The sequence below is a fragment of the Ipomoea triloba genome, chromosome 4 (assembly GCF_003576645.1).
Source record: "Ipomoea triloba cultivar NCNSP0323 chromosome 4, ASM357664v1".
Classification (NCBI taxonomy): Eukaryota; Viridiplantae; Streptophyta; class Magnoliopsida; order Solanales; family Convolvulaceae; genus Ipomoea; species Ipomoea triloba.
Genome location: NC_044919.1, coordinates 1,212,964 through 1,236,838, shown reverse-complemented (window position 1 = coordinate 1,236,838; position 23,875 = coordinate 1,212,964). Strand labels below are relative to the sequence as shown.

Sequence of the window (23,875 nt, the reverse complement as noted above, 5' to 3'; positions counted from 1 at the left end):
AAAAAAAAAAAAAAAAAAAAAAAAAAAAAAAAAAAAAAAAAAAAAACTCACCTGTCTGACATTAACTGGCTGCTCCCCAAGTGCTCCACAGATACGTACAAGTTCTGCTTCAGACTCAGCAACCGCTTGCCGCAGCTGAGCACAGCTTCGGCTCGCCTGATCCACTTTTCTTCTATATGCTTCTAGGCACTCCTGTTCAAGTTGACAGAGCATCTTATCCCTTTCAATCTCAGGCTCTCCAATCTCATCCCATATTTTCTGATTCCATAAAAAATATCGCCATAGAATACCAGGAAAATGTCCAAACATGAGAATCTCGTAAAACTGATACTATAAACTGATAGATGAACTTTAAAGTTTAAGCAAACCTGCAGCTCAGATAGAAGAGAGCAACAAGTTGTTTCCATATGCAAGGACTGATCGTTCTGGCGGTTATACATGTCAGAAGCAATTCTCCCTACAAAGACAACCATATAGAAACTTAAAGTTCAGATAAACAGCTAAACCAGACAAATAACCAAAAATAATATACTCAATCACAAGTAACACTTAATCAATTCCATAAAAACATCAATTCTCGAAGGATTAATGAACAGTCACATGACACCATACAGTCCTTCAGCGTAAAATGCATGAAATCAACAAATTTAAACGTACGATAATACCTTTACGTCTAGAACAAAACAAAGAACTTTCGGTTAACAGTTCTGGCGGTAAAAGAAAGCGCGATGTATCAGAACTGAGAGAACAAACCACAAACGAGAGTGTTGATCGCCGGAATTCAAAAGCTGTGAGTGAAAGAGTGGGAAAAGGTCGGGAAATGACGCAACGAAATGCTGGAGAGTGAGAATAGCGATCAGTTGCGGTGGTTTTGTCCTGTTTCCTAACGGTTAGTAGTGTAAATTGGTGAAATTATGAGGAAATCCGTAACGCTTGTTTGGTTGCAGATTGTGCCATTCAAATGAAATCCCAGAAAATTTGAGTTGAGACGAAGAGGGAAAATCCCGCCTTTATGAGGACCGCGTTTTCTGGCTATATAAACGATGCCGATTCCAATCCGTACGGATTTTGAATTTCAAAAGTAAAAACAGATTTTCTCTTTCTTTCTTCATAAAGTTGAATCCACGGCCCGACTTAGCATCTGGAACGACTAAACTTCTAGAAAGATGTATTGCGCTCAAAAAACTCCTCAACCCCAAGAACTAAACGACCCGACAGAGCATATGAAAGGATCTAAGGATCTCACGTTCCGATCCGACAGAACATCTGGAACGATATATTGCGCACAAGGAACCCTTCACTTTGAGTTGAGATGTCCATGCGTGCCAATTTTTCTCTTTCTTGTTGGAATAAATGAGGGACCATTAATTGCAAAATTATTATGGTAAACAAATTTATCTTGTGCACATCCTTTAAAAGTAGCTATTGATTTTTTTTCTTTTTTATCATCCAAAAAAATTCCTAAACGAACTAATGATACTACTACAAGCGAACAAATTTTCAAATTAATTAATTTGTCATGGATTGACTTAACTCATATTAAGATTTGTACATAAAAAAAATGATACAAATAGCATTGTCCAAACCTTACATGTAAAGGTGTTAGTCTTTTAGTCATTAAGATATTGGATATAAATATTTACAATGTCAAGTACTCCCCATTAAAATGTATAAAATATTAATAATTAACTTGAGAAAAAAAAATCACTATTTTTTTCTTGGAAAATTAATTTAAAAATTACAAAAATTTGAACATAGCCACGCTCACAACATAAATAGATAACATCGGGTCTCAATCTTGAAAAACACTTCAAATTCTGTAAACTTGAGCAAAAATAATCATAATAAGATACCATCTAAGAAACAATCCAACCAAGTTGATTAGACAATTACTTAAACAACCACAAAGTTTCACGTTGATTCCTCGTGAATTTTGTATTAGCCTTCTTAATTTGAGCATATTTAAGTTGGTTTAATGGTTTGTGGTACAATCCTAGAATAATTTTACTCAGAACATACATTCGGATAGTGACGGCTGACTTTCCCTAAATAAAAAATCAAAGTCACCATCCAATTTACACATTAATTTTTCTATGGATATGACGGATGGTGCACAAAATATTTCTGACCAAAAGCTCTCTTATATGCATCCACACAAGATCACAACTATCAAAACATAGTACAATAGAACTCCAAATTTTGCAACTATATTAATCAGAGCCTATAAAAGGCTTTAGGTGCAGTCACAGATCAACTCTGAAACCCACATAACATATACCATCATCGGTGACCTCACCTGTGACCTGCCTGGCTGCAATACTTGCCATATTCCAGCACTTCTGCAAATTAAATACCATTTAGTTAAGAAAGAAGGGCTGGACAAACCTGGCGAGTCAACCTGTTCAAACAAAAAAAGTTGGCTTCTGAAATCATGGACTTCAGATAAACCAGAGCGAATAGGGAATTCCCTATTCTCATTGATCTTGGAATTTGCGTAGCATCGCATACAAAGCCTGAAATTCAAGTGCAATGCGAACTTTCGTTAAAACTGGCTATCAAATGTAATTACAATTAACACACATGTATATATACAACCATTTCATCCCTGCACCTCTCCAAAAACCTTTTTGGCACAAAGATTATCTGAGAGTTGATACTATAGGAGGGCAATAACAACATGGCCAAAAAGAACACAAAGTGGAGCATTTCAAAGTGGAAAAAAAGGAAGGTATTTCAACTTATAGCAACCATTGGAAGGAAGAGAAAAGGAAGGTGGCATAAATGAAGCACTAACTAGCAGCTCTAACCAAAAATGCTAGATAACAGTTAATGGTATTAGCAGGCAACAATAGTAAATTAGTAATATGTATGAAAGATCAGATTTGCTTCACAATGCAAGGTTTAGGGAAATTTATTCAACCCTAGCTCTGTTTTAAGTAGGATTGGGAGAAAGCTTGTTTCCAGGGCCTCATGGACAAGAGAAGAATATTTGGACACTATGCAAAGCCCAACCTTCATAATGTAACATGACATCATTCCCATTACAATTGATGGCAAATTTTGTGCCTAGAAAGTTCAATTAAGGAGAGAATCAGAAGTTCATAAATCATAACAAAATGTAAAAGGGGAAACTGTGGGGACCAATACAGACATATTTACTCACCGAAATAGGTATTCAATGTTGTATGATTGCTCACCAGCACAGCCAGCCAGCAAATTTTGTGCAAGTTACATTCTTGATAGCTTCCAGTAAATTGTAAAGCAACCTCCTTCACCGTCTTGAACATTTTGCAATTTCTCCATGTAATCTCAAGCTTGAGACCCTTCACAAGAGGCAAAGGCATTCTTTTTCTAATTTTGAGATCACATATGGCAATCAGCCATGATTTATAAGAACCTAAAATGTTGCCTCATTTAAAATGATTAGAAACCATGAACAACAAATATTTAACAAGAAAGTCCAATAAGAGGGAAACATACCAACTGATAACTTGCCATTGTCTAGATGAAAGATTCAATACTATCTCCCAATAGATCCAAGAGTAGAGTGAACAAATTATCTCCATAGACACAGTAAATATATCATGTTTAAATGAGTGATGCTCTCATCAGGGTACTTGCTATGAAGTACCAACCACCTAATCTCCACACGAAGATCAATGCACAATGGAGCAACTTGACAATGCTTAATTATTACGGTAAGATAAATGGTGCAAGCAACAATAATAAAGGCACGCAATATTTGACCCAACAGCATAATGCCATAATCTGAAGTTATCATGTCTGTATCAACAGAAAAGGTAAAAACATAATAACAGCAAGGAAGGGCACTTAAAAATATCCAAATGATAAGCCAGAGTTTATGTTTTGAACCTTCGAACAAGTTAAAATATAGTCATGAAAAGTATGTGCAGAGTAGCCCAGGGGCCATACTTTACAGAATTACAAACAGTAAAGACAACTAAGAGGCTATGAAAGGCATTAATTGTTTGTTTACATACATGTATGACCCACTTCCAACAATAGAAACAGATGAATGGCACCAATAAAAAAACTCAGATGTGAGTTAGAGTGGGTTCACCAGCAGTATGAATTCTACACAATCCCCCCATGCCTGAATTCACCGTCACCACAATCTGCTCCGGAGTCTAAGCCACAGGGTGAGTCAAACCATTTAGGATTTTCATAGAAATTCTCTACAACAAAGCCTACATCTGTATCTATACCCTCATCATGCCTTAAGGGCTTGGTCAATTTTGAATCCCCGCAATCAAGAATACTTTTCTCATCAAACTCAATGCATTTGAGTGGCTTCTCTGATTTACAAGTCTCACCAAGCAGATCCTTCTCACTTCTACTGCCTGTCCTTATTTGATCCCAAGAAGCAACTTCCCCCAGTGTTCTTCCAAAGCTGTCTTCATCTTCTTCAATAAACTCAGCATCCTTGCCATCCTCGTATATCCTTTGATGATGATCACCACCCCAATCTACCAGGTCATTTTCCCCCATCAAAACATCTCCTGAATTCTGTTTGTCAGAGAGCAATCCGCCCGACTTAGAACCATACTCTCTAACATTTTTAAGCTTATTCACAACTTCAAACAGTTCCCTAGAAGCTGAACACAAAAGCTCATGCGGTATTTTCCTAATTTCCCCTTCCAGCAGCTCGATCTCATTCCTCACTTCCTGCACTTGCTGCAAAATTGAGTGTTGCATATCACCTTCATCCTTCCCCAGGAGCCCAAAATCTTCATTCTCTGCTTCCTCTCCCACCCCGTAAATTGTTTCCTGGTCCATCAGAAAGCCTCCTTTATGCCCGACAACCCGATGCATAATCCTAGCATTCCCATCCAATGGACCTGGCTCATGCCCAGAATGCACCGCATACAACTTAAATACAGCTGTCCCCTCCTCTTGATAGACAAATGTCTTATCTTTCTCATTATAGTTTGATATCGGCACAATAGCTCTGATTCTAAACCCACATCCACACCGCTTTGACGCGTAAGGCTCCCTCTTCAAAATCCTTGATTTTTTCGAGGATGCTGGCTCTCCTGCTCGGTGACATGTGTAGTCTTTAACCTCTGCCATAAATGGCTTATACCTTATATACTTCTGTCTTATACATAAGACCACCTTATGTTTCGCGGCTAACTGCTGTAACCTAGTGGGCACTTCTTTAGCTGGAACATCAATTGATTCTGTGTACTCAAACCTGCGGCGTTTGCTGCGTGGAGCACACCCTGATGACTCATCTAGGCACACGGGGCAAGCAGCCACACAAACTCTAATATAACTCTCTGGAATGCCATAAAATTTAGCACCTACAGTCCACATCTGCTTGATTCTTTCTAAGGTTTCTTTGAGCCCTAAGTGTTTTAATTCGGCATCGCAATGGAAATGTGTGACTATATCATGCCATTGATCAACATGGGAAACGCATTGATTGGAATTGTTCTTGAAGTACAAGTATTCATTACCAGCGGAAGTGTCGACATGGGCGCTGAGCTTATCCTGGATACGCTTCCAGGCAGTTAGGTAGGCGGTGTCCTCGTTGCGGTCCTTCCATACAGAGCGCCAGCTGGAGAGCACGGAGGAGGGATTGGCGGCGCGGATCTCATCTGGAGTGGCGGCGCGGCCTTCCAGGAGGCAGCGTATCATCAGGGAGTGAGATTCCTTGTTGAAGGTGTAGAATTGGGAGGAAATGTGGGGCTCGGGGCTGATGTATGCCGGGGCACAGCGCTGCCGCTTCTCTGCTCTATTCGCGTCGGCATTTTCCGCGCCCAAATTAGGGCTAGGGTTAGGGCTTCGAAAAACGGAGGTGTCCAAGTTGGATTGGTTGTGAATTTGGAGGAGAGGCGGCGGTTGGGAGGGCGATTGGTGCTGATTTTGGTGGATTGGGAGCTCAGCCTCCGACGAGGTGTGGCTAGCGTCGTCCTCGTCGTCGTCGCGGAAGAGCACGAGGTCGTGAAAGGCGAAAGGCTCCTCCTCCTCGGCGCGGGGGTCAAGAAGCGGCGGCTGAGATTGATCGAGGATGTGGTGGTGCGGGCTCAAATGGTGGTGAAACATATCATCTTCAACTTTGCTCGGATTCATTCTACCGGAAACACCGAAAAAGAATCGAATTTCCCAATTCCTTCTCTCTATAACCTCAATTTCTCCCCTTCTCTCTCGCTCTCTTCTCTTCTCTGTGAGTGAATTGAGCTACCCTAACAGGGATTCGAAGCTCCCTGGCATTCTCTCTTTCTCTCTCGCTGAATCGGTTGCGCTTTGCGGGGGTTGGTGTACTGTTCAGAGAATCGGTGGCCGGGTTCGCTCAGGCTAATGATTTTGGGGGTTTTATTAGTAAAGTGAGTACTCCTAAAGTACCCCTTTGACTCTTGTCCAACCTGCGATCTTACTTTGGTTTTGTGTCTGAATTTCCTCTGAATCTTCTCTAAGATTGCACGCACCTCTTGAGTCTTGAGTCTTGTCCCTAGTCTGCACATATTTTGACTTGGTAGGATCTCAACTTATAGTTGAAGAAGAAACGTTCTTACAACTTAACTATTTGTATCGTAATGATTGAAGTATATAAAAAAATACTCCGTAATTTTTTAATCTGGTGGTTTCTGATGCTTTCGGCTTCCGCCAAGCTCATACATTCTGGAGGAGGAAGTTTTGATTTCGAGTTGAAGCAGCTTAGTTACTTGGAGAGTCCCTCAATGAAAGGCTTTAGCTATGAATGTCAATAGGGGCTATTGGTGGTCTGGAAGAATGGCAGCATGCAACAGTATTATCATAAATAATTTACGAATTTGACAAGCAGGCTTTACTGACAGAATCTAAGCGAACAATGCTCTAGAAGCGAAGTGCTGAGCCATCATAAAAGGTGTGCGATGGGCATGGAGCAGAGGATATGGACTGATTGAGGTTCAGAGTAAATTCAGCGAAGCGGTGGAGTTGTTTACTAGAAGGAGAAAACCCTCAGAGTTGATCGCTAATGGTGTGGATAACATGCACTAAAAATTAGATGCACATAGTAGGGGCATCTCAATGGTACACATCTTTCATCTTGTGCCCGATATGCTTGCCAACTTAGCATTCCAGGATAACAACGATTGGAATAAAGTATCCTAATTACTCATCTACCCATAGATTTGCAATGAAACTAGTCCCTTTACTCCCCTCCCTCAAAAAGTGGAAACTCTTTTATAATTCCCTGGTGAGAAAACAACTTATTAGAATCCACAAAGATCATAAAGTCATGATCCTTCATGACCCTTGATAGGGAATATACAGGTAGTATTGAGCTCATCCCGACGTGATCAGTTTGAAATGATCATATGCGACCGACATTGACCTTACCTTTCGATCGTAGTTTATGGTTCGAAGAAATACCCTGTAGGTTTCACTTCAATTAGAGTTTCATTGCTCGTTCCCAATCGGACTTGCCCTGAAAGTTCATTAGTAATTTAGTATGACTAGTCAGTAAGAATCTTGCCATGCAATCAACTCAAAAACACTTCTCGAACCGAATTAATAGTCAAATCACAACCCATCACCTTTTCTGTCTTTTTAGAACACCTGGCATAATTATTATGACCACCGAACCCACACCTTGCATGTGTAGGATATGTCGAGACTCTGACATTTGCTCCTAATAAAGCTGTCTATATAAGACACATTAATTTCTCAAGAGAGGAACATTTTACTCTTTCAAAACTTCAAATACTTCCAATCACACAATAACCAAATGCTGACCTATAACTCTAGGAGGAATAATTTTAGTATTCTAGTTCATACACTTTGAGATACCAAACTACTTCCTCAACTGTGTATAGCTCAATATTTATCACATCAACCATCTTTTTGAATATCTCATGAGAATCTCTCCATAGCCAAAATGAACAAATATAGACTTGGACCCATTATTTTAATACATGACTCGAAGTAATGGGAAACAATCTCTCTCAAATTCAAAGCATCAAGATCTTACACTATCACATGAAAAATATTATAAGATTTATTAACTATTTAGAGAAATTGAAGTTGTCGAGCATTAAATCACTGGAATCTCAATCTAAATTATTATACACTTTGTGCAACCCCTGGGTGACACTTGATCGACTCGATGCTTGCACAAACAAGATTAAAAGATTAGAAAATTAACCACTTTAGCTTTTGGAAACATCGGTTGGGCTTTCATATTTCAAAGAACATCTAACAAATATGGCGAAATATTTATTCCGCTAATCTATTTAATTTTAACCTAGAGAATCTAGGACCTGAATACTCCAAATCAAAGACAACACAAGTATTAAAAGTTGCCATGAACTTGTTTATTACATTTAGATTCTCTCCCTTGTTACAATTGTTTTTTTTTTTTTTTTACAGCAATATCATTACTATACTCAACAAGGATCCATGGATCATCCATATACTTGAGTATAGAGTTATGAAATTGTGAACATAGAGTTTTGTAATTGTAAACCTATAGTTTTAAAATTGTGAACATAAAATTCTAAAATTATAAACATAGAGTTCTAAAATTGTAAATATGGATCTGAATCCATGGCATAACAACCGAGAATTATTCAACCCACACTATCAATAGTAAATTATTAAGTTATTGAACTATACATTTATATACTTCTTAATTTAGTGCAATTTGGGCTTTGGGATATAGTCATCATGAAGTTGGCAACATTTTGGGCCAAGGCTTTTGTGAATAACAAACAGCCCTACAAAATGTTGCCCATACCAGCCCTGCCTGCAAGTCTAGAGCTCAATGCAGTGGACAACATGTAAGATGCTTCTCAGATATTTCAATGACTTATATATGTAATTATAACATTTTTTTATTCACTGATATTCATTAATGTGATAATAAAATTATTTATATTTGTTGATGACACATGAATTAGTTGACTCACTAGAACGGGTTAAAGTGAAAAAATTTATACCATACTGTTTCATGCAAGATAAATTTTTTTTTTTTAATGAAATCTTTAAAAATATATTGGCAAACTTGCGAGTCTTAATATGTGAGGTGAGTCGGGTCAACATAATTTGGGGCATAAGTAATATTATAAGTTGGTATTTGATTAATTTTTTTATGAATTAAATTATGTTGACTTGTCCGCCCCACAAATTGAGACCCGTGAAATGATCTCACATAAATGATCAAAAATATTATTATTTTTAGGACACTTGGAGGGAAAACCCCGACAAACGAACAAAAAAAAATTATATTTTTACTAAAAAAATACTACCTATTTCAAATAAAACTTTTTAAAAAACCTATTGGAATTTTAAAAATCTATTTTTTTGTCTAGATTTCTTCTTTCCTTTGTCAGTTCTGTGTGGGGTTTTCTTTCCACTTGCCACAGAAAAGGGCAATTGGACTTTTCAATCCAGGAAATTTCCATGTAAATGATAAGCATTTTCTTTCCTCTTTCCTTTTGTCATTTTTCTCTGTATTTCAACAGGCTGAGTCATCCACTCATCCTCTACGATATTGCCGATTCCTTTCTCACCTACTTTACAATAATTTCTCTTTATAAATTCAAGACTTCAATTTCACAGCTATTCATCTGCACTCTAATTTTTATAGCATTCAATTCCTTGTTTCACTCGGTTTTCTGTCCATCAATGGCAACACCCCCAATCGCTCATGAACCTTTTGCTTCGGAATACGATGTGTTCTTGAGCTTTAGAGGTGAAGATACACGAAAAACTTTCACGGATCATCTTTATTCAGCGCTGTGTCAAACTGGAATCCGTACATTTAGAGACGACGAAGAACTCAGAAAGGGTGAATATCTTGCTCCTGAGCTCACGAGAGCAATTCAAAATTCGAGAATCTCTATGATAGTCTTCTCAAAAGACTATGCATCTTCTAGGTGGTGCCTGGATGAACTTGTGCAAATTGTGCAGTGTAAGGAGAAGGGAAAACAAATAGTTTTTCCTATTTTTTACAATGTTGATCCTTCTGAAGTGCGTAAGCAAAGTGGGAACTATGGGTTGAGTTTTGCAAGGCACGAAGAACGTTTTGGGAAAGGAGATAAAGTACAAAAGTGGAGAAATGCGCTCACTAAAGTTGCAGATATGTCAGGTTGGGATTTACAAGGCATCACCAACGGGTATGGTATTACTTTCTCATTATTTTCTTTGAATAATTCTTAATTTTTCTGAACAATCATGTGCTATTGGGTTTTAATCCTTGATTTATTTGTGAGTGTTCTCTTTTAGTCCTTTGACCTGAAGTCATATGCTATACTTTTACAAAATCATAAATTGTTTTCTTGAATTTCTTATAATGACGTTTTTTTAAAACAATTTTTTCAAAAAATAAAAAATGTGGTGTTGGGATTAACAAGGTATCATTAACGGGTATTACTTTCTCATTATTATTATTTTTTTTCAAACAATTCTTAATTTTTGCGATCAATTATGTGCGATTGGATAATATGGATCATAATTAATTTTATTTTTATTTATTCATATTTAAAATTGAATAAAACTACACCTGAACTATTTTATACTGAGTTATTATTTCTGTTTAGTTTCAATGAACACGATGATGCTATCTCATTTGTCCACGATTCATACTTGCATTGGGCATCTATATGACGTTGCAAATAATTGGATATCACATAAAATTAAAGAGCACACATTCTATGTTTGCATAATATACTTCATATTTAGAGTCTCATTATGTATTCAATCGCAAATTTTTCCACTATACTTTTGTTTTCTATTTGAATATTGTAGATATGAATCCAAGTTTATCAATACAATAATCAATGAGGTTCGGTTGACAGTAAGTCAAGTACCAACGTTTGTGTCCAACACGGTAGGACTTGATTATCGTGTTGAGCATGTGGTCCAGTTATTGCTTGGAAAATCTCATGATGGTGTCCGTATGATTGGGATACATGGTATGGGAGGTATTGGGAAGACAACTCTTGCAAAAGCGGTCTATAACAGGCTTAATGTATACTTTGAAAGGAGCTGCTTTCTAGAGATAGATTCAGCAATTTCAGGGCAACAAGATAATGGAATAAATCTTGAGAAGGTAGATAATCAGATAAAAAATATACAAAAGCAGCTTTTTAAGAAGCTTTTTAATGAGGAGATTGACATTGGCAGTATAGACGAAGGAATCATGTTGATGAAAAGGCGACTTCAAGCAAGAAAGTGTCTCATTGTCCTTGATAATTTGGAGCATAGAAATCAATTTAATAAATTATGTGGAGGACGAGACTGGTTTGGTGGAGGAAGTAGACTTATTTTAACCACAAGAGAGGCCCATGTTTTTAAAGAGTTGAATGTGGATGAACATTATGAAGTTAAGGTATTGAACCATGAGGAGTCTTTGCAGCTATTTAGTCTACGTGTATTTGGAGAGCCTGCGTTGCAAAAAGAAGATTATAATAAGCTTCTTCTAGATGGCATGGTTGCTTATTGTGGGGGACTTCCATTAGCTCTTGAAGTTTTAGGAGCTTATTTGCGTCATAAATCGGAAAAGGAGTGGAATAATGCTTTTGAAAAATTGAAAAGAATTCCTCATAATGACATTCAAGCTAAACTTAAAATTAGTTATGATGGGCTTCCAGATGATCATATAAAATCTCTTTTTCTTGATCTTGTTTGTTTCTCCAATGGAGTTTTTAAGGAGAAAATTGATAACATGGGGTATTTTTCGGACATTGAAATTCAAGACTTAGTTGACAAATGCTTGATAAATTGTGAGCAGTCTTTGATTAGTATGCATAGCTTAATTCGAGAGATGGGGAGAGAAGTTATTCGTTCCGAGTCACCCAACAATCCTGGTGAGCGTAGTCGGTTGTGGTGTCCTAATGACATCCATGATGTGCTTATAGGGGAAAAGGTAATGATTTTGAAATTTGTCTCATTCTCAATTATTATGCATAAATCTTACATCAACTAAGGTTACTATTTCATATCAAAATGAAGAGATTCTTTACCTCTTAGGAAAGTATTAATAACTATTTATTTACCACAAATTATCTTCTTGGATAATTTCTTATGGGATTAACATGACACAAATTAATGATTTTCTATTATTTGCTGAGCCTGGCCTCAATGCATAAATCTGTTAGATTTTTTGAATTTTGTGTACTTCAATTTAGGTTTATTTTGTGCACACTTTTGGATAGTGATAGTGAATTTTTGTCATCATCGAGAAAAAAGTTACACATTATCAATAGTTGAAATAGAAAAAGGCTTTGATCATTAACATTTAAATATTTTATTTCAAGAAAATTTTGAATAATCCTTTGTTTTCTTATAAAGAATAGAATAAATTCCACTAAAGGTCCTTTGAGTTTGAGGCATTACCAACTTTCGTCCTCAACGTACAAGCCTACCATAGTAAGTCCTTTCAACTTCTCTAAAACTACTACTAATAGTCCAAATTCTACTAAAGGCCATTTTAGTTTGAAGCACTACCAACTTTGGTCCTCAACTTACAAGGCTACTAAATAGCTTTAGAGAAGTTGAGGAACTTATTATGGTAAGCTTGTAAGTTGAGAATCAAAGCTGCTAGCATCTAAAACTCAGACGACTATTATTGGATGGTAGTTTTAAAGAATTGAAGGACTTATTAGGGTAGATTTATAAGTTTAGGACCAAAGCTAGTATAACCTCAAACTCGAATAATTACATTTAGTGGAATTAAATCTAAAGAATATAAACCATATTTTGGTAGCTAAAATCATCTAAAGATTTTTATACACTAATAAATTGTTCTTCTCTTAAAATAGTCATATATTTACCACACAAAGAAAGCCTATGTGTTTGTTTAACTAATTTTGCTTTTTATGTATAGGGTACAAGAAATATTGAGGTGATTGTATTCAACTACTCACCTATGAAAGGTGTGAAGTACAATACAAAAGCATTTAAGAATATGGAGAACTTAAGAATTCTTGAAATTGATGAAGTCCATCTTGATGGAAAATTCAAACATCTATCGAGTTCCAAGGTACTTAGATGTTTGAAATGGAATCATTGCCCTTTGAAATCTATCAATATTCCATCAAGTGGTTGTTTTGAGAAGCTTGTGAGTCTGGAAATAGTGAATAGCAACATCAAAGAATTTAAAGCCCCTCTAAAGGTAATTCGATAATATTTTATTTTTATTGATAACTCATTTCACTAGCAAAATAGTTAAAGATAATAAATTACAATTCAATATATGTTTCTAATTTCTGTTGCTTTTTGTTTATGGAATTGATCAAAACAGTATTTTCCTTGTCTGGAGTCTTTGGATATGGAATGGTGCCATCATCTCACAAGTACTCCGAACTTTAGCGGCTGTCAAAATCTCCGTAAGTTATCATTTTTTGGATGCTCAAGTTTGTTAAAGGTGCATTCTTCCATCGGAGAATTGGGGAAATTAGTTTCTTTAAGTTTTAGTGAATGTCAAAAGTTAAAGAAACTTCCAAAGAACGTCAGCCATTTGCGGTCACTGCAAGCTCTTAGTATGTGGGGTTCGTTAGAACTTAAAGCATCCCCTGAAATTTTTGGAAATTTAACCTCATTACAAAGACTATTTCTTGAACGTACCAGTACTTATGGGGTGCTCTCCAACCTGTCTCACTTGTTCAACCTTAAAACAATTGAGTTGAATTTCTGCAAGAACCAAGAAGTACTCCAACAACTTCCTCACACTGTTGAAGTGGTCAGATTGCATCATTGTGACAATCTAAAAATGATCCAAGAGCTTCCACTTAACCTTAGGATTATTTCTTTAGATAGTTGCAAAAGTCTTAAAATGCTTCCAATTCTTCCTCCCAATCTTGAGCAAATTCACTTAGATGGTTGTGAAAATCTTGAAATGCTCCCGGAACTTCCTCACAGTCTTGAGAGAATTAGGTTATCTAGTTGCAAAAATCTTAAAATGCTCACAGAATTTCCTCCTAATCTCAGGGATATTTTTTTAGGTGGTTGTGAAAAGTTTGAAATGCTTCCTGAACTTCCTTCCAATCTTTCTGAAATTAAGTTAGATGATTGGAAAAACTTAAAAATGCTCCCAGAACTTCCTCTCAATCTTAGGAAAATTATATTATATAGGTGCAAAGATCTTAAAATGCTTCCAAAACTTCCTCTCAATCTTCATAAAATTAGTCTATCTAGTTGCAAAAACCTTAAAATGCTTCCAAAATTTCCTCCCAATGTTACTGAAATCTACATAGATGATTGCCAAAACCTGAAATTGCTCCCAGAACTTCCTCCGGGACTTCAAGATCTTATGGTTGAAAATTGTGAGTTGATCGAAAAAGTATCAAACTTATCAAATTGTACGGGGTTGCATCATTTGAATCTCATCAATTGCAAAAAGTTGAAGGAGTTTAAAGGTTGGGAGAATTTTCATTCTATAAAGACAATGAGGTTTGGAGGTGTTTCTCATACCGATTTCTCAGAAAGCATTAAGGAGGTACATATGTTTTTTCCTGCTCTTCAATTTGAGTCATCTATTATATTAATTATTGACAAAAATTTAGTTCTTTGTAATTTCTATCCATTAATTCATACTATTGTCACATATGTTTCATTTCCTTTCACAGGTTTTAAAACACTCCATGAATTCCAATGGTCTTCTTGCTTGTAATGAAATTCCTGGTTGGATTAGATGTCAGAAAGAAAAATCGTCAATATCGTTTCAATATCCATCAGCGAATTTGAAGAATCATACATTGGAATTTTATGGATTTGTTTTTTTGGTTGTGTTCAATCCGGCTCCACTACTCCCACCACTTTATTGTCATTATGACATGAGAATTGAAACGCATGATTCCAAAGCCGTCCGATATGCATGGCATAAATATCGTGGGATCCAATTAGAAGTGGAAGGAATTTTATTTTTACATGTCATTACAGTTAATGATCTTTACGATTATGGGTTTGGAGATATAAAAGCCGGAGAAGTCATCAAAGCTACACCCTATAACTCAAATTTATGAAGGATTTTACAGAGATGGTAGGATTATATCATCATCATTCGTTGAAGCAAGTGTGGTAAAGAAAATAGGAGTTGAAGCACTGTACAGAGATAAAGATGGCTCCCTACAACTTCTACCCCTCACTCAAGTTGGGTAGAACACTGAAGAAGAAGAAGAAGAAGAAGAAGAAGAAGAATGTCTGAAAGCGCCAAATATGAGACCCAAAAAGATCTTTCTATTCATGTTGTGTACGTCTCATATGTACTCAAGAATGGTAGGTGTTGGACAAAATGGAGCAGAGCAGAGTGACTGAAGCACTCTTCTTTTGTGCGTAACGCGGAGTGTGTCGAGGATGTGGCACATGGTTAATTTAGTACATGTTAATGGTTTCATAGGATACCCAGACCATCCGAGCCACAGGTACTTTAATTTAATTTGTTGCTGAATAGTTTTTTTTTTTTTTTAATTGAAAATTACACTTGTGCTCAAGGAGCTGGCTAAAAATAAATACGGATGCAACCATGGATAATGTTAACAATGTCATGGGTCTTGAATGGGTTTTACGTGATCAGGGGAGATTCTTGGCAGCGAAGAATGCTCGTGTGTTGGGTAATAATTATGGTGTGAAAGAAGCTGAAGCCTTGAGTCTTAGGGAGGCTCTAAGCTGGATTAAAGATGCAGGTATGGGGAATGTGGATATTGATGATATGGATTCTCAAATTATTTATCATGCAATTACTTCTCCATCTCTTTACTCTGGTTTTCGTTTTGGTTTGTCAATTGATGATGTAAAGGATTTAGCATCCGCGATTGGAGGTGTTGAATTTTGTTTTGTGAAGCGATCTACGAATTGGCCACTCACATTGTTGTCCGAGAGGCCATTTTTGAGTCAGGTTGGGGGCGGTGGCTGGACATTTCTCCATTTTACCTTGTAAATTGTCTTTCTTGTGATTAAATGAATTAAATTTTTGCACTAAAAAAAAGAATCATATTTTCATATTTCGCTAGCTAGCTAGATAAAACTCTCCCCTGAAGATTTGTATATACTAAATTATTGTTCTCTAGAATTAAACAGATTCCAGTCTCAACCCAGTTTGCAGATTAGTGCCATATGGAAGTTGAAGGTACCTCCTAATATTAAGAATTTTCTGTGGCGTTGTGCTCAACAAGTCTTTCTACTTTGACAACCATTGCTAGTAGATGTTAGCTGTCCTTTATGTCGGCAGTAGACGTGTTGACACCGTTGTTTTTAATGACGTTGGGCAGGGTTTCTATGGTATTTTGATTCGACGAAAGAATGGGGAGTTTGTGGTGGCAAAGAATGGTCCTATTCTTACTCTTATTAAATATTGATACGTTATTGCTATAACAAATTTTGAAGTGATATGGATGCTCTTACTCTTTTTTTAAACTAATTTTGCTTTTTATGTGTAGGGTACAAGAATGGTTGAAGTGATTGCATTCAACTACTCTCTTGTAAAAAATGTATAGTACAATACAAAAGCATTTAAGAACATGGAGAATTAAAGAATTCTTGAAACTGTTGAAGTCCATCTCGATGGAAATTTCAAACGTCTATCCAGTTCTAAAATGCTTATGGAGCCACTGTCCTTTGAAATATATCATCAATATTCCATCAAGTGATTTTTTTTTGAGAAAGAGAATAGCAACATCAAAGAATTTAAAAGGTCATTTTGTGGTATTTTATTCTTGTTAAATATTAATACGTTATTGCTATAACAAAATAGTTGAAGATAATAAATTATAATTCAATATATATGCTTCGAAAATTTCGGTGTTTCTTGTTTATTGAATTCATCAAAACAGTATGTTTCATGTCTCGAATCTTTAATCTTGCCTTGCTAGGGAAACAAGCTTGGCGTTTCATTCAATCTCATGAGTTCTTTGTCTCAAGGGTGTTTAGAGCCAAATATTTTTCAAATTCCTCCTTCTGTGAAGCTAAGTTGGGTGGCAGCCCATCCTTTGTATGGAGGAGTATTTTGGAGACACAAACTTTAATCAAGAACAATTGTAGATGGAGAGTTGGTCATATTTTAGAAACTTCCTATCTTTGAAATCATGCATTTTTTTTTCTTCTTTAGACTTTTCTCTCCTATTTTTCTTAGTCTTCCATTCACATCTTTAATTAAAAAGTGTTACATGTTTCATGTGGAACAGTCTTTTAAAAGACAAATTTGTAACTTTCAATGTATGAAGTTTATGTTATACTCACTTGGTAATTTCGCCCGAGTAACTATTTAAAGTACTTTTGTCATGATGACTTAGTGATTTGGTGTTGGTTATTTTTCAAAAATATTATTTAGATTAAATTTTTGTATAATTTATTTTAATTAAATACTGTGTAGGAAGATCCAATCTGATAGGCTGGATAGAGAAATTGTTAAGAAGAACTCAATTAATGATGTTGTAATACAAAAATCATTCTTCACCAACTTGATCACCTTTTTGGAGCTATTATTATTATTATTCTCATGTTTGTCACTATTTATAATAGTGAAGATAAAATTTAATATTTGAAATAATGTAAATATTTATCTCAAATGTACTCACTCATTCAAACTTAATTGTAAATTTTAAATATCCACCCTTGCACCAAATTCCACTATATATTCATCCATGTAACCAATAATTAGAATTTATACGCCTAGGTCTTATATTATGTATTATAGTATTTGACATTGTATACGGTATAGTCACATCGAGCCAAAATGGATTTAAATTAACAAATTTCTATTACATTTACAAAGTATTTTTCATGTAACTTCTTAGAAATAGGTAACTAAAGTTGTATTAAAAATATATCAAAAGAAGTTAGACGATTGTCAAAAAGTCTCCCCACGTGATATAGTACAAATTAGATTATTGTAGGACACGTATTTGTTGCCTGTCTGGCCATGTCCCTTAATTAATAATTTCTCCCCATCCATCCAGCAACTTTGTCGGTGGAAGTAAATGCAGGTTGAATTTCTACACTAGCTTTAATTCTGGTTGTTTAGACTTATCATATCTGGGTCTTAGCTTATTATTAAAGCAGTGTCGTTCAATTGCTAATAATATTAAAAACATTGTTGTTCGTCATGTCAAGAGGTCAGCGAATCACGTAGCTCATGTGGGTCTTATCCTTTTTCCTTTTTTCCCTTTTCCTTGAGCTTTTTTTCATACTATTATTCTCTCTATAAATTCCATCTGCGATATGTTCCTTCCCAACACACACTAAGTAGCTAGCCTCTTCATCAATCTTCACCACTCATCTTTTCTAGCTTTCCTGCCTTTTGCTCACTTCCTAACCCTGTCTATATATGGACAACTCTACAATCAACCTTCAACCTTCCACTTGGGAATACGATGTGTTCTTGAGCTTTAGAGGTGAAGACACGCGCAAAAATTTTATCAGTCATCTTTACTCTGCATTATGTAATGCAGGTATTCGCACGTTCAGAGACGAAGAGGAGCTAAGAAAGGGCGAATCTTTAGCGCCTGAACTCACGAGAGCAATCCAAAATTCAAGGGTCTCTATGATCATTTTCTCGAAAAACTATGCCTCGTCTAGGTGGTGCCTTGACGAATTGCTTCAAATCCTCGAGTGCAGGGAAAAGGGAAAACAGTTAGTCTATCCTATTTTTTATGACGTTAAACCTTCTGAAGTGCGTAATCAAAGTGAAAGTTACGGTATGGCTTTGGCAAAGCACGAAGAACGTTTTGGGGGAAAAGATAAAGTAAAAAAATGGAGGGATGCACTCACTAAAGTTGCAAATATGTCAGGATGGGATTTGCAAGGCCTTGCCGGTGGGTATTTCTTTCTCCTTGTTGTGTTTGAATAATTCTTAATATATATTATATAACATAGGCAATTTCTTTTTAAAGCATGAAAACTTTAAAACTGAATATCATTATAAATTTTAATTGTTTGGAGATGACTTGAGAGATTAGTACGTGTCCGTTGTTGTTTTAAATTTTATACGGGATAAATGTTTTAATTAGTTTAGTTGTCATTAAGATTAATAATAATTAATTAACCCTATATATATATATATTGTTGTTTGACATGTGTATAGTATTGTTTTGATTTTCTACCTAATTATTGAAGCTATGAATCAAAGTTCATTGATGAAATCGTTCAAGACGTCCTACCGGTAGTAAGTTGGATGCCAATGTTTGTTGCCAAGCATGTAGTTGGACTTGAATCTCGAGTTGATCATGTGCTCCAAATCAATTATGGAACACATGACAATGATGTTCACATGATTGGGATATATGGTATGGGGGGCATTGGAAAGAGTACTCTTGCCAAAGCTCTTTATAACAAATTATTTGGATACTTTGAAAGGAGCTATTTTCTTGAGATAAGTTCAGAAATTTTAGAGACAAAAAAGTTACAAGAAGAACTTCTTAGTAAGCTTCTTAAAAAGAAGATTGAAGTTGGCAGTGAAGGTGAAGGAAAAATGTTGATCAAGCATTGGCTTCAAGCAAAAAAATGTCTCATTGTTCTCGATAATTTGGAACATAGAAACCAATTTGATGCATTATGTGGGGAACGAGATTGGTTTGGTAAAGGGAGCATGCTTATTTTAACAACTAGAGATGCACATGTGTTGAAAGAATTGAATGAGTGTGAATGTTATGAAGCTAAGGCATTGGTTCATGAGGAGTCTTTGCAGCTCTTTACCCTACATGCATTTAGGGAGCCAACATTACCAAAAGAAGATTATGCTGAGGTTTTAGATGGCATAGTGGCTTATTGCGAGGGGCTTCCATTAGCTCTTGAAGTGATAGGGAGTTTTTTGTCGGACAAATCTAAGGAGGAATGGATTAGTGCGTTTGAAAAATTGAGAAAAATTCCTCATAATGATGTTCAAGCTAAACTTAAAATTAGTTATGAAGGACTTCCAGATGACCATACCAAATCTCTTTTTCTTGATCTTGTTTGTTTCTCCCGTTGGATTTCTAATGAGACTATTAATGCCATGGGATATTTTTCAGTCATTGAGATTCGAAACTTAGTTGACAAATGCTTGATAAAGTACTCTCGGCCCTTCTGCTGGATGCATAGCTTAATTAGAGAGATGGGAAGAGAAATTATTTATTCAGAGTCTCCCAACAAACCAGGTGAACGCAGTCGATTGTGGTGCCCTAGTAATATTCATGATGTTCTTATAGAACAAAAGGTAATGATGTATTTTTTATTTGTCTATTTCATATTGCGCATAAATTATATGTCAACCTTAGTATTTAAGTTAGAACCTACTCTGATCTCATATCAAAATGAAGATTTGGTTCTTTGCCTCTCAGTTTTGTAAGGATCACTTAGCTTTAATTTGCCTATATAATTACACTTTAGTCACACATTTTTCTAACATTTTCAACGTAATTGATAGTAACTGATAGATTGACTCTTCAATTCAATCGAAGTTAATTAAAAATAATGGGAAAAAGATTGGAAACATGCAAGTTCAAAAAATATTATGGTTTAAAGATAATAAGTGGGATTATATATATTTCCAAGAAATTCAATTATGTTCCTAGCTAGGGTACGTTAATAAGTAATTATATACAAACGGATACAATTCTAAATTTCAAGTTAATTTTAAAATTCAAGTCCTTTAATTTAAAACTAGATTCATTCTATACCGTATTTATTTGATATAATCTCGATCTGTGAAGATTATACACTAATTTTTGTTCAATTTAGTGAAAATAACTATATATTCACCACATTTTAATTTATAATGATGTTACATGACACAAAACCATTGCTTTAATATCCATGCTCTTCTAATGTATAAATCTACAAATCTCAATATATTATAATTCTCACCTGAATATACATATTATTATTTGAGCTCTTTCAATTAAGTCTCTTATACAGAAATAATCAATAACAATTTTTTATTCCTCGAATTGATTATGTATTATACACAGAAATGCTATTATATATAGGGTCACACTTGTGTGAGACCGTCTCACGGATCCTTATTCGTGAGACGGGTCGAGTCGGGTCAAAGCACCATGCAAATGTCATACTTATATGCTCAAATATAACACTAATCAAGAATACAATTTTTGTTACTTATAAGAGAAAAAGTAATACATTTTTCATAATAAGTAATGTTGACAAGTGCCCCCCTTACTTATAAGGGCAAATATAATACTTTTGAGGAAAAATGTAATACTTTTAAATCGAAATGTAAAAGTATTGTATTTTCTCTTAAAATTAAAGTATTACATTTACCCTTATAAGTAACAATAATTTTATTCCTGATTAGTATTGCATTTGAGCATATAAGTATGACATTTGTGCATGTAAGTGTTACATTTGCATCTTGACCCGACCCGTCTCATGGTGTGACGGTCTCACACAAGTTTTTGCCTTGTATATATATAATGTAGATTGCAAGATAGGCTGCTACAAATTCAATTGTATGTAATTGTTTTAGAACGGGAAGATATATAGCGTCTCCTAGTTGGTGACCAACAAAATTTACTACTCACTATTATGGAGCAATAACTATTTATATTTTGATTTCTTATAATGAAATTCATTATATACCAAATTTTACTTCCATCTTTCTCTCAATATCTTTACATTCAATTGAAATATATAGCAATTTATTTACTAAGCAAAATAGTGTATGTGTTTTGTTAACTAATTTATTTTTATGTGTAGGGTACGGAAAAGATTGAAATGATTGTATTAAACTCTCCAATGAAAAACATGGAGTATATATACAATACAAAAGCATTTAAAGACATGAAGAATTTAAAATTTGATGGGATCAACTTAGAAGGGAACTTTAAACATCTACCACGCAAGGCACTTAGATGCTTGCAATGGTATCACTGTCCTTTGAAATATATTTCAATCAATTGTGTTTTTGAGAAGCTCGTGAAGTTGGTAATGTGGGAGAGCAACATTAAAGAATTTGGAGCCCCACTAAAGGTAATTTGGCAATACTTTTTTCTATTTAATTTAATAGCTCTTTGCTTATAATAAAATAGTTAAAGACTGTAATAACTTTTAATTCAATTTTTTTTAATTTGTTTCTACGGCTTTTATTTGTTGAATCCATTGAAATAGTATTTTCAATGTCTCGAGTCTTTGGATCTTGGATGGTGTAAACATCTCACAAGGACTCCGGACTTGAGCGGTGCTAAAAATCTTCGGAAGCTATCATTTTGTGGATGCTCAAGTTTGGAAAAGGTGCACTCTTCCATTGGAGACCTGAGAATGCTAGTTGAATTAAATTTGGGGGGATGTACAAGGCTGAAGAAAATTCCAAAGAAGTTTTGGCATTGGCAGTTGAGATCAGTAGAAGATCCATCTTCATCAAAAATAAAAGAATTTGGTGAAAATTCGGGGATGTTAACCTCATTACGAAGGTTGGATCTAAGAGAAACAAATATTCAGAGCCTGCCCTCCAACACCTCTTATTTGTTAAAGCCTCCTAAATCAATCTCAAATTTGAGGAGGAGCTTCTCCCACAATGACTACCTCAAACTAGTCCCACAATTTCCTCCTAATCTTGAGGATATTATTTTAGAGGACTGCCAAAACCTGGAAGTAGTCTCAGCAACACTTCCTACTTGCCTTAAGGAGATTATTTTAAATGGCTGCACAAACCTAAAAATGTTGCCTAAACTTTTTCACACTCTTGTGAATAATATTTATTTAGATCACTCCAAAAACCTGGAAGTAGTCTCAGCAACAACGCTTCCTACTTGCCTTGAGTCGATTTCTTTATTTGGCTGCACAAACCTAAAAATGCTGCCTGAACTTCCACACACTCTTGCATATATTTGGTTAAAAGACTGCAAAAACCTAAAGATGCTCCCACAACTTCCTCAAAATCTCCTATCCCTTTATGCTATCAATTGTGAGTTGCTGGAAACAGTACACTTACCAAAGATGTTGACATATGTGAATCTCACTCATTGCAAAAAATTAAAGGAGATTCAAGGCTGGGAGAATGCTCATTTTTTAATGGAAATCAAATTAAGAGGTGTTCCCTGTATCAAGTTTTCAGAAAACATAAATCAGGTAGGGATTATAATCTCTCTCTCTCTCTCTTCGATTTGTGTTGGTTATGAACAACATCTATCTTCTCTCTCTTCAAGTTTTACTAGGGATTATAATACATAAGATATATATATAGATAGATGTTGGTGCATCATTTCTACACAATTAATTCTCTCTTTTCACACTTGTCTATTTTTCTTATACAGGTTTTAAAAGTTTCCAAGTGGAATTGCAATATTGAATTTGAAGGAAATCTTCCAAATAATGAAACTTTGAGTTGGATTAAGTTTGAGGAAAATGGGTCATCTTTCCAATGGCCGCCATTAATATCTAATTTGGAATTTCTTGGAATTTGCATTTGGGTGCTGAGCAAACTATGTTGTGAATCTTTGTGTGTTATATTACAGCGCAATTGAAAATGATGGCTTCGGAGTCTTCTATCGCAGTACTCGTCTGATCATATTATCTGGATACGAATTATTAGAAGAAGGGGGAAATGATCTTTCACTTGTAGATTTCATTCCAGGCCATTTCTTTAAAGATATAAAAACTGGAGAAATCTTTAAAGTTATTTCCAAATTTGAAGATGCTAAAAAAGGTATGATCAAGAAAATAAGAGTTGAAGCGTTGTTTAGAGATAGAGAAGATGGCTTCCTACAATTTTTACCTCTTACTAAACTTGACTCCAACACACAAGAAGAAAAAGAAGAAGAGGACTTTTGAAGCCCGCCCCAAAATATTCTTTTTTCATATAATTTTTTTTGTTAATATTATTTCATTCTGTAACTTCTTTGTGCTTATTAATTAATTAAGATCATTATATTTTGTACTGATGAGAGTCTCTCCAGTCGGGCTTTCATATTTCAAAGCAAATCTAACATATATAGCT

At 35.3% G+C, this 23,875-nt stretch overlaps 5 protein-coding genes across 9 annotated transcripts in view; 3 read left to right on the top strand and 2 right to left on the bottom strand.

The window, feature by feature from the left end:
- Positions 1-995, bottom strand: part of LOC116017246 (65-kDa microtubule-associated protein 3-like) — a 5,830-nt gene extending 4,835 nt beyond the window's left edge. Inside the window, exons 1-3 of the mRNA XM_031257793.1 lie at positions 666-995; positions 369-457; positions 52-258 (exon numbers count right to left, since the gene is read on the bottom strand). Of these exons, the coding sequence (XP_031113653.1) occupies positions 52-258; positions 369-440 (279 nt within the window). The 5' untranslated portion in view covers positions 441-457; positions 666-995. The remainder of the gene's footprint in view (positions 1-51; positions 259-368; positions 458-665) is intronic.
- A 2,817-nt stretch (positions 996-3,812) lies between these two features.
- On the bottom strand, positions 3,813-6,381 carry LOC116016728. Its single transcript, XM_031257106.1, has one exon. The coding sequence runs from the start codon at positions 6,094-6,096 to the stop codon at positions 4,096-4,098; it is 2,001 nt and encodes a 666-aa protein (XP_031112966.1). The 5' UTR covers positions 6,097-6,381; the 3' UTR covers positions 3,813-4,095.
- Positions 6,382-9,527: 3,146 nt separating this feature from the next.
- Positions 9,528-17,183, top strand: LOC116015616 (TMV resistance protein N-like). Of its 5 annotated transcripts, none has more exons than XM_031255730.1 (10): positions 9,528-10,124; positions 10,756-11,875; positions 12,836-13,123; positions 13,253-14,446; positions 14,577-15,371; positions 15,524-15,632; positions 15,746-15,844; positions 16,027-16,075; positions 16,218-16,275; positions 16,386-17,183. In XM_031255730.1, the coding sequence occupies exons 1-5, from the start codon at positions 9,634-9,636 to the stop codon at positions 14,970-14,972; spliced, it is 3,489 nt and encodes a 1,162-aa protein (XP_031111590.1). In that variant the 5' UTR covers positions 9,528-9,633; the 3' UTR covers positions 14,973-15,371; positions 15,524-15,632; positions 15,746-15,844; positions 16,027-16,075; positions 16,218-16,275; positions 16,386-17,183. The 5 variants fall into 5 exon arrangements, with proteins under 5 accessions (XP_031111590.1, XP_031111588.1, XP_031111589.1 ...); XM_031255728.1 differs by having other exon boundaries at positions 16,017-16,075; XM_031255729.1 differs by having other exon boundaries at positions 15,746-15,882.
- A 773-nt stretch (positions 17,184-17,956) lies between these two features.
- Positions 17,957-18,928, top strand: LOC116015622 (TMV resistance protein N-like). Its single transcript, XM_031255743.1, has one exon. The coding sequence runs from the start codon at positions 18,272-18,274 to the stop codon at positions 18,791-18,793; it is 522 nt and encodes a 173-aa protein (XP_031111603.1). The 5' UTR covers positions 17,957-18,271; the 3' UTR covers positions 18,794-18,928.
- LOC116015621 (disease resistance protein TAO1-like) lies at positions 18,624-23,723 on the top strand. Its single transcript, XM_031255742.1, has 5 exons — positions 18,624-18,758; positions 19,060-20,137; positions 21,637-21,909; positions 22,048-23,007; positions 23,193-23,723. Exons 1-5 carry the CDS (start codon positions 18,736-18,738, stop codon positions 23,400-23,402), a joined length of 2,544 nt encoding a protein of 847 aa, XP_031111602.1. The 5' UTR covers positions 18,624-18,735; the 3' UTR covers positions 23,403-23,723.
- Positions 23,724-23,875: the final 152 nt, after the last annotated feature.